This window comes from Diaphorina citri, unplaced genomic scaffold (genome assembly GCF_000475195.1).
Source record: "Diaphorina citri unplaced genomic scaffold, Diaci psyllid genome assembly version 1.1 scaffold1131, whole genome shotgun sequence".
Lineage (NCBI taxonomy): Eukaryota > Metazoa > Arthropoda > Insecta > Hemiptera > Psyllidae > Diaphorina > Diaphorina citri.
Genome location: NW_007378560.1, coordinates 6,454 through 16,883, shown reverse-complemented (window position 1 = coordinate 16,883; position 10,430 = coordinate 6,454). Strand labels below are relative to the sequence as shown.

At 37.9% G+C, this 10,430-nt stretch overlaps 1 protein-coding gene across 1 annotated transcript; it reads left to right on the top strand.

Moving 5' to 3' along the window:
- The first annotated feature begins 317 nt into the window (after positions 1-317).
- On the top strand, positions 318-10,079 carry LOC108253022. The gene is made up of 2 exons (XM_017446204.1): positions 318-545; positions 9,708-10,079. The coding sequence occupies exons 1-2, from the start codon at positions 318-320 to the stop codon at positions 10,077-10,079; spliced, it is 600 nt and encodes a 199-aa protein (XP_017301693.1).
- Positions 10,080-10,430: the final 351 nt, after the last annotated feature.

Sequence of the window (10,430 nt, the reverse complement as noted above, 5' to 3'; positions counted from 1 at the left end):
GTAAGATCGGTTCTTAGAATCTGTATAAAATTTCTTGAAATTCTTATGACATTTTCCAAGAGATATTTTTGAAAGCGCCAATTTTTCTCGCACCCAATTTTTGGCGAACAAAAACGTAACCTCAAATTTTCGTGTTGTGTACCTTATTCATTAAATCAATTAAGAAACTTTTGAACTCTTTTTCCAACTTGGGGAAATTTTTACCTCACAAAAGTAAAACTCTCCCGGAGGCAACAAGTTCAAATTGATTAGACAGAACATCAACAGCAGTAGTAGCACCAAAAGTTGGTATTTCCGTGTTTCGATCAGCGAGAAACATGGTAGCTTGCAGCAAATCAGCAGAATGTATGGAACTAGATCAGCAGAAAGTAATGGCAGTAACAGCAGCAGTAGCACCAAAAGTTGGTATTTCCGTGTTTCGATCAGCGAGAAACATGGTAGCTTGCAGCAAATCAGCAGAATGTATGGCACTAGATCAGCAGAAAGTAATGGCAGTACGTGCATCAGCAGACTGTATTACAGTTAGATTGTCAGAAAATATCACAGTAATTCCGCAGAAAGTGTGGCTGCAAATCAGCAGAATATATGGCAGACGGTTAGCAGTATTTCAGCTATTTCCCTTTGTACCTACGTATGTAGTTCCGACTATTATTAGACTTTCTTGTGTTATAGCAGGACTTTCAATTTTATATACACCTAAAATCCATTACCTATTTTCTTCGTTTTAGTCTCAATATTTTTTTTTAATTTTTATAGTTTTTTCTGAGATAATAAAAAAAAATCATGAGAATCACCAATTATTAGGATGCATTTATTTACAATTTTGTTTTGTGAGTGGGCCGTCCTAAACAGTAAACATGTCGCTGTAGCAGAACGTACCAGGAACACTCCTGCGGAAGAGCAGCATTAGCAGTAAAAGAAAAATATTTGAAAATAAAACAGTGACTTACCTTGGATCTCTTAGGTCCCCTTTAAAATCCAAATCTGTATCAATGGCGGGGTACAAAATTGATTTCTAATCTTTTTTGGGTTGGGATGGAGTTTTGTTTATTTTTTGTGGCACTTGATTTGTTTTGGGAGGAACGACTTGGCGGGGTCTTTTTTATGCCACGAAGTGGTATTTTTTGGGGGGATCTCATAACTTTTTGCAGAAACTTAGCATAATATGACGTATGAGCGTAGCGCAACAAAGTATAAAGGTAGGTAATAGGCATAGTAACATCATTTGGTGAGTTTGGGTTATTTCTGAGTGAAAAACACCATGGTAATATATTTGGGTAAGTTTTTGTAAGTTCGTCGGGTCGTTTCCGAGTGAAAAAAATACCATAGTAACATCATTATGTAAGTTTTAGTAAGTTCGGGTCATTCCCGAGTTTAAAATGCCATAGTAACATCATTGGGTAAGTTTTAGTAAGTTCCGACCATTTCCGATTGAAAATGCCGTAATATCATCATTGGGTAAGTTTTGGTAAGTTCCGAACATTTCCGAGTGAAAAATACCATAATAACATCATTGGGTCAGTTTTGGTAAGGTCCGATCATTTCCGAGTGAAAAATTAAATAATAACATCATTGGGTAAGTTTTGGTAAGTTCTGATCTTTTCCGAGTGAAATATGTACATCATGATAATGTAGGTACCTACATGAAAATCATTTTTCATATTTTTATTTATTTTTATTATTTTTTTCCAACTAGGTATAAACTATAAAATTATGAAAAAAGTAACTATGGCTATCCATAAAATATTTTTAAATGATAAAATTATGTACAAAAATAATCGCGGTGGGATTCGTAAAATTATGAAAAAAGTAACTATGGCTATCCATAAAATATTTTTAAATGATAAAATTATGTACAAAAAAATGATCGCGGTGGGATTCGAACCCTCACCCCACACCCGCTCATTCAAAAAAAAAAAAAAAAAATTACATTAGCCATTACTGTGGGTTTATTAGTCCTATACTGATGTTACAAAATGGTAGAAACTCGAAACAGTCTGTTTAACAGAGTCGTTTTCTATTTCTAGCTAGAGACAGAAGGTTATTACTGTTAGGAGCTGGGAGCCACATTAGTTCACATTTCTGTCACACTTTTCTCTCCATGTTTAATTTCACCATCTCCAGCTTTCATCACATTAGAGAAGAAAAAACTCTTCTCAGTGTCAGTACCACCAAGTACCTAATAAATTTTATTTAAATTCATAAAATTTGACTGTGTTTTCATAACATTTTGCAGACACCACGAAAAGAGAAACACCAAGTAAAAGTTAGAGCTCCTAATTGCACAATTTTACTATCACCACTTAACGGTCGCTTTGTTCAGGGCTGATGTTGAGGTGTATGAAGTGAAGGCCCGAAGGATCAATCCCACGCCGAGGTATGGAATTTGACATTCATTCATTCGAGAATTCAATCGTTCACTTACCTAAAATAAAACTCTAAGACCTAAGGGTTCGGTGGTAGAAAATGCCCCAGTGCTTACTTTAAACCACTTAAGAATCTATCGGTGCCCATCATCGGCCTAGCAAGAAAATCTGTTATTTCCAAAAAGTCAGCGTTTTTAGGATATTAAAGTGTTTTCTAGAGTGTAATCCCAGTTATGCCAAATGAGTACATTTTCAAGCTGAAGGTAGTTACGTACTGAAAATGAGATTTTTTCCAACTACCCTTTCGTATAAACACGGTCCTGTTTACCGACGAAAAACATGGAAATCTTAAAGTTGAAATATTATGCAAATTTGTGAGTGATATCAAGAAACCATAATAATGCAATAAAATCATAAAGAGCTGCAGGTTCATAGCTGTGTTTTGGTTTTTATCAGTGCTTGCAGATTGCTTGCAGTAAAGTTTTTTACCGAGGCGTCGCTGTTATCCTTGCAGGTTTGCATGCAATCATTAGAAGACGAGAATTCTTCTGGTTTGCTTCCTCAACGAACTTTTCGTGACTGAAGTTTCGAAAATTTGTTTTTTACCGAGGCGTCGCTGTTATCCTTGCAGGTTTGCATGCAATCATTAGAAGACGAGAATTCTTCTGGTTTGCTTCCTCAACGAGCTTTTCGTGACTGAAGTTTCGAAAATTCTAGGAAATTGTTCGATGAAAGTAACTCAGTTGTTCTCACGAGGCTGAGTGTACCCCGTATTTCAAGGATAGAGCCGAAAAAACTTCGATTCCGCCGAAAATCTAAACAGGGACTTCTGGAGTACAAGCCCAGTGTAAGGCCGGTCACTCAACATAAGGTAGACCTTACAGATACAAATGTCAGTATTGCCTGATAGTGTATGTGCTCATCAGGTATCAGGTAACCCCGTATTTCAAGGATAGAGCCGAAAAAACTTCGATTCCGCCGAAAATCTAAACAGGGACTTCTGGAGTACAAGCCCAGTGTAAGGTCGACCACTCAACATAAGGTAGACCTTACAGATACAAATGGCAGTATTACCTGATAGTGTATGTGCTCATCAGGTATCAGGTGCGTATTTCAAGGATAGAGCCGAAAAAACTTCGATTCCGCCGAAAATCTAAACAGGGACTTCTGGAGTACAAGCCCAGTGTAAGGCCGGCCACTCAACATAAGGTAGACCTTACAGATACAAATGTCAGTATTACCTGACAGTGTATGTGCTCATCAGGTATCAGGTAGACTTGACAGGCGGACCTGTTCAGGCGTACCTGTTAGGTCTACCTGATAGTGTGTAAGCTCTTCAGGTAGACCTAATACCCACTCGGACACTGAGTTCCATATCAATAACATTATGAGAGTTCTAATTTCTATAATTCCATCCCTACACACGTTCTACTTATTGGACCTTAGTGACTGAAATCTGAACGGTCACCTTCCATTTTCTTAATTGAAACTCACCCACTCCGTTCATATTGTAGAACATGGATGACCTAATCCATGGGGACATAATAAAAACTCTCAACCACCGTCTACAAGAATGTTTCCATGCACTTATATTGGTAATCTTCTAATACTTGGAAGCAAACAATGAGTGTAGTTATAGAGGGTGTTCAAAAGTTAAGGTACGAAATTTATTATTACAACTCGAGTTGGAAAATAATCGAGTAGAAAATAATCGAGTTGAAAAATCTCACTCGAGTCCCATCACTAAAGACGAGAATTCTTCTGGTTTGCTTCCTCAACGAGCTTTTCGTGACTGAAGTTTCGAAAATTCTAGGAAATTGTTCGATGAAAGTAATTCAGTTGTTCTCACGAGGCTGAGTGTACCCCGTATTTCAAGGATAGAGCCGAAAAAACTTCGATTCTGCCGGAAATCTAAACAGGGACTTCTGGAGTACAAGCCCAGTGTACTCAACATCAGGTAGATCTCACAGATACAAATGTCAGTATTACCTGATACCCTGATAGTGTATGTGCTCATCAGGTATCAGGTGGATTTGACAGGCGGACCTGTTCAGGCGTACCTGTCAGGTCTACCTGATAGTGTGTACACAGGCGGACCTGTTCAGGCGTACCTGTCAGGTCTACCTGATAGTGTGTAAGCTCTTCAGGTAGACCTAATACCCACTCGGACACTGAGTTCCATATCAATAACATTATGAGAGTTCTAATTTCTATAATTCCATCCCTACACACGTTCTACTTATTGGACCTTAGTGACTGAAATCTGAACGGTCACCTTCCATTTTCTTAATTGAAACTCACCCACTCCGTTCATATTGTAGAACATGGATGACCACATACCCATATTTTTGCAGGCGACATCAACATGTAATATATCATACATAGATAAGCAATATTGTTTGGTAGATGTAGGTGTTACCTACCTACAGACATCGAAGGTGCCTACTTATTTTCAAAGTTCATACTTTGTTTCACTCCCGCGATATGTTCATAATATATTGGATTTGGGAGGGAGGGAGAAACAAAAATTGGATAGGAAAATAGCGTACCTATAAAGCTACCTACGTGAAGAAGGGAAAATTGGAGTTGAGAGAGTGTGAGGGAGAGAAATGGAAAAGGAAGGAAGAGGGAGAAAGAGAGAGAGAGAAGGGGAGAGAGAGAGAGAGAGACGTGATGAAACTGGAACCTCGTTCCGTGAAGCTCACAGGTGTTACAATATTTATCTCTTTTCAATTTCTCCTCTCTCTCTCCCTCCCTTCCTCCCTCTCCCCTCTCTCTCTTTTTCTCTCTCACGGTCACCTTCCATTTTCTTAATTGAAACTCACCCACTCCGTTCATATTGTAGAACATGGATGACCTAATCCATGGGGACATAATAAACTCTCAACCACCGTCTACAAGAATGTTTCCATGCACTTATATTGGTAATCTTCTAATACTTGGAAGCAAACAATGAGTGTAGTTATAGAGGGTGTTCAAAAGTTAAGGTACGAAATTTATTAAGGTGTCGGGTAATCTTCTAATACTTGGAAGCAAACAATGAGTGTAGTTATAGAGGGTGTTCAAAAGTTAAGCTACGAAATTTAAGGTGTCGATTTTTTCTCAATTGGGAGGTTTAACAGGCATGACGATGTCGTTTGGGTGAACGGTTTGATCAACTGATGGCTTACAATAAAAGTTTTTTCTCTTTGCAAAATATGAACAAGAGTCGTCGATTTTGCACTTATATTGGTAATCTTCTAATACTTGGAAGCAAACAATGAGTGTAGTTATAGAGGGTGTTCAAAAGTTAAGGTACGAAATTTAAGGTGTCGAGGTTTAACAGGCATGACGATGTCGTTTGGGTGAAAGGTTTGATCAACTGATGGCTTACAATAAAAGTTTTTCCTCTTTACAAAATTTGAACAAGAGTCGTCAATTTGAATGCTCTCAATTTGAACTACATCAGTAGTTCTCTCTCTCTCTCTCTCTCTTCCATTTCCAATAATTGTCATTTTATACAAGCTCTAAATAATATGTTGTATAAGATCGTCATAAATAGGTTAGGTATAATATCTAATCATTCATTTCAGACCATCTCTGGACAGCTATTTTCAGCTTTTGGCTGGCAATGAATCACCTGCTTATCACGTTAACTTTTAGACACCCTATAGATACGTATGTACTTTTAGTAGGTAATCTTATAATTCCTGAAAAGCAAACGATGGTCCAGAATGAAAGAAAAAAGAGTGGGCCTGTTCTCAATAATCCCAGGGGACGTGGGTCAATATAATATTTATTAACGTGGGAGATATGCAGTGGTGTAGGACGCTTGAAATACAAAACGTGTCCTCTCAAAATGTAAATTTTGGCTTAGGCGTCTCAGAAGATTTTTCGGGTTTCTGGAGAAAATTTACCAAAAGCCAGAATTCACGTAATAGTGTGGACTTACCTAACTTAAAGTACTTCTAATAGACTCCAAATTCAACAAGAGGATTCTGCAATTTACCTAAATATTTTGATCCTGGATCAGTCAAGGGGGAGAGATCAACTCACATATTTACATCAAGTCATTTAATTAGCCGATAACTACACTGTTTAAATAATAATTTTGTGTCACAAGACATGTAGTACCACATTACAACTATTATATTTATGCTACGCCACTGTAGATTTGCTGGATAATATATTGGAATTCTCTTGTTATTTTTGCTCTGTGGATTTTTCAGAAGGAAAACATAATGTACTTATACTTACCTATATTATCTGTATATCTATAGGCAGTTAGGCAGGGAAGGGGATAAAATAAGAATAGAAACACAAGCTAGGAAAAGATAGTGCCAATACATTGAACTCAGTGCAATTTTCTTACAATGAAGTTGGGTGACAGAGAATGTCCCTGGTCCTGGCATTATTTCACTCCTAGTTTCAACGAGGTAGTAGAAAAACATCACATTATTCACTAATATGCTTTATTGCTTTACATCTAATACTTCTGCTTCCTTTTTAGTCCGTCCCTCCTTTATTATTCAATGGGCGTTTAACATCTGTGTTCCTCTCTTTCGGCTATTTTTCATTTTCTCGTGATATAACTCAGAATAGAAACACAAGCTAGGAAAAGATAGTGCCAATACATTGAACTCAGTGCAATTTTCTTACAATGAAGTTGGGTGACAGAGAATGCCCCTGGTTCTGGTATTATTTCACTCTTAGTTTCAACGAGGTAGTAGAAAAACATTACATTATTCACTATTATGCTTTATTGCTTTACATCAGATCTAATACTTCTGCTTCCTTTTTAGTCCGTCCTTCCTTTATTATTACAACAGTAATAATAACCTAATAACTTGATAGCGTACTTATTTGTCCACCACAATAATTTCATATCTGAAACTCAGGGCTGGTCAATATGATCTCTGCTTGTTGGAGTTCAATAAATGAAAATCTCCTCTGATCATTAGCCTTTGACGGATATCTTTTGTCTCTCAGAGGAAAAGTTAGAAAAAGTCTGTTAAGTGAAGCAGTTCCTATAGAAATATAGGAAAACAAGACGCTCATTATATTCAGATAATATGAGAAAGGCAGAAGATAGACAGATTCCCTGAATTTGAAATCTTTCAAAAGAATATCAAATCTAAAGCAAACAATGCTCAAAATATAAATAACTACAAAAAAGAACTAAAAATTGATTGGCAAATAACGAAATCATACCTACATACGTCACAGAAACGCATAAACCATAATAGGTAGGTAGGTATGCATATGCATTATGCATTTATGCAATGATAACCTATGTAGATTTTGTAAGTACATCAAACTAAGTAGGATCTACTTACATAGATCTCAATTCATTTGACCTTATTTATTATTTATGTGTCCAGAAGGCATCCCGTACATTGCTCTACCAACCATGCAAAACGTTTCTTATCTTTAGTGATTCGTTAAAAATTGGCAAATTCAACGTTATAATGTACATGCTGGCTTGCTTTATGAGGTTACATCTCGTATTCTATGCTGCTATCTGTAGGAAAACTTTCGAACTTTGTACAAAGTTTCTCTGGGAGCGTTTGTGAAAAAAGCTCAAAATTTTTTCCCCCACACTGTGCTGCCACAATAGCGGGATTCTGAGGAACTAAGAAGAAATGTGAGGATGTATGGAGAAACATCCATGGATAGGAAAATAGGAATAGGAAGGAGATTTTCATTCCAAGGATCCAATTTTTTTCTTTCAGTTTCCCAATTTTGGGTATTTCATAACAATGAAACAACTGCTACGTAAGAAACATGTGGTCTGTGCCATAGCATGACGAGAAACTCTTGGTCCACACGAGATATTTGCAATCAAAATACGGTTCAATCAACCATTTACCAAACTCGGGATCTTCTGCATGGCAAATTAGAAACTACTGCGTCACCTGTGAACTAACCGTATCTCCAAAAGGTAATATTATATCTGCGTATTTTATACCTAATTTACCTATGTAGGTACCTAATATCTTTGGAGCAAATTTCTGGAAAAGTGTGACGATAACCATAACTTTCAGCGAAATCTCCAAAAGTGGCAAGTGACGTTAATCTGTCTCACGTTGATAGCATGAAATATGAAAGTAGGTTCCGCCCCGGGCGGGAATCGAACCCGCGGCCTAGCGCTTACAAGGCAGACGCACTACCAACTAAGTTAACTAGGCTGGCAAAGTCCGTTCTTGGATCCTGTCTTCCGGTAGATGATTCTTTCGGTAGATATGTAGATTTTGTGTGTTTTACACTTTATATTTCTTCTTGAATTCCCTTCTGTCTTTCTCTATCGTTAGCATAATTTCGGGTACTTAGTGTAAAGTTATGTTGTAAGACGCACTACCAACTAAGTTAACTAGGCTGGCAAAGTCCGTTCTTGGATCCTGTCTTCCGGTAGATGATTCTTTCGGTAGATATGTATGTAGATTCGGTGTGTTTTACACTTTATATTTCTTCTTGAATTCCCTTCTGTCTTTCTCTTTCTTTCTCTATCGTTAGCATAATTTCGGGTACTTAGTGTAAAGTTATGTTGTACTTTTTCTCCCTTTTTATGCTGTAGAAAAGCTACATCTACTGACGTTTATGAACAATACAACTCTTACTAATCGTACAACAATAGTAGTAGTACCAGAGTTTGTTGCCTTACAAGCACTGGAAGATTTCCAAACCTTGGCAACACAATATTGTCTGTGCATTATGCGGTGTCAAATATGTGTGGAAATAAATGTGAAAACAATGCGAAAAAAAAAGAAAAAAATCAAGAAAAATAATGTTGTAAAAAAAAGTCAGAAAAAGTGACACTTTTCCAACACCCCAAGTCACCAGACGAAAGTCTACAGCAGAGTCCAAGACTACTTTCAGAGTCTACATTAGTTCTATGTCCAATGACAAATTTATTGTTGAATTTTGTTGGGCTAGGTACTTCTTCTTTTATCAGGGTTCAATTGCACGATCTGTTTTAGATATAGTTCTGTGCTGGATGAGCTCCAATATTTTCCATGGGTTATCTAAAAGCTCTAAAGAGTAATAAGTGATAGGTGACTCTAAAATGTGTATCGCGTTTGTAGTTTCTTCTTAATAAGTTTAGTGATAGGTGTATAAGAGTAATAAGTGATAGGTGACCTGCCTCGGTGGTGTAGTGGTCAAGGCGCTCGCCTGGTAAACAGGAGGGCGTGGACACATCATTAAATATAAAAATATAATACATGTTATGGCTTACTCTTTATCCATGGAGCATTAAAAAAAAATAAATAAATAAAGCTCTGTAGTCTGTATCACTGATATGTTTTATTCTGTATCAAGTGTTTCACTCTATCTGTCTCACCAAGTGTTTATCTGTTTCACCAGGTGTTTCCCAACAACATCCGCGCCACGGCGTCCGGCGCGAGCGGTTCCTCCAGCTACATATTCGCGTTCGCCGTCAACAAGCTCTACTACCCGATGCTCGACACGTTTCACTTGTGGGGCACCCTGTATTTCTACGCCGCCATCAGTGTCGTGGGCACCCTGTACATGTACTTCGTCATGCCGGAGACAGAAGGGCGCACGCTGCGCGACATTGAGGAACATTTCGCCGACAAGGGAAAGACGTTCGTGACGAATATTCGGCGCGCAGAGAAGAAAAGGCATGCCGCTAGAGTGGAAGGGCAGGAGGAAGTGAGAGGGGAGGACAACTTTGGGATGGAGGGTGAAGATGGGAAGTATATCAGTCGGTTTTGAGATGGTAAGAGCTAGAGACTTGAAATTTGGTATGAATCTTTCAAATGTGACAAGGATGCGACACGAAACTTTTGGTTAGGATCGGTGCAACGGTTGGCGGCATTTTACCGCTTTTTGGCGGTTTTCGGTCTAGTTTAACAATATCTCGGGAACGGTATGAGTTAGAGACTTGAAATTTGGTATGTAGTTCACAAATGTGACAAGAATGCAACACAAAACGTTTGGTTGAGATGGGTGCTGCGGTTGGCGGTATTTTGACCGCTTTTGGACAGATTTCGACCGTTTTTTGGCGGTTTTCAGCTATACCGACTAAACGGTTAGAGATATGGTAAAAGTTAGGGTAAAATAATA

Excerpts from the sequence above, each read along its gene's own strand:
- LOC108253022 (XM_017446204.1), top strand. The coding sequence starts at position 318 with ATGGTAGCTTGCAGCAAATCAGCAGAATGTATGGAACTAGATCAGCAG. Across the intron at positions 546-9,707 it reads GATTGTCAGAAAATATCACA|GTGTTTCCCAACAACATCCG; the intron begins GTAATTCCGCAG and ends CTGTTTCACCAG.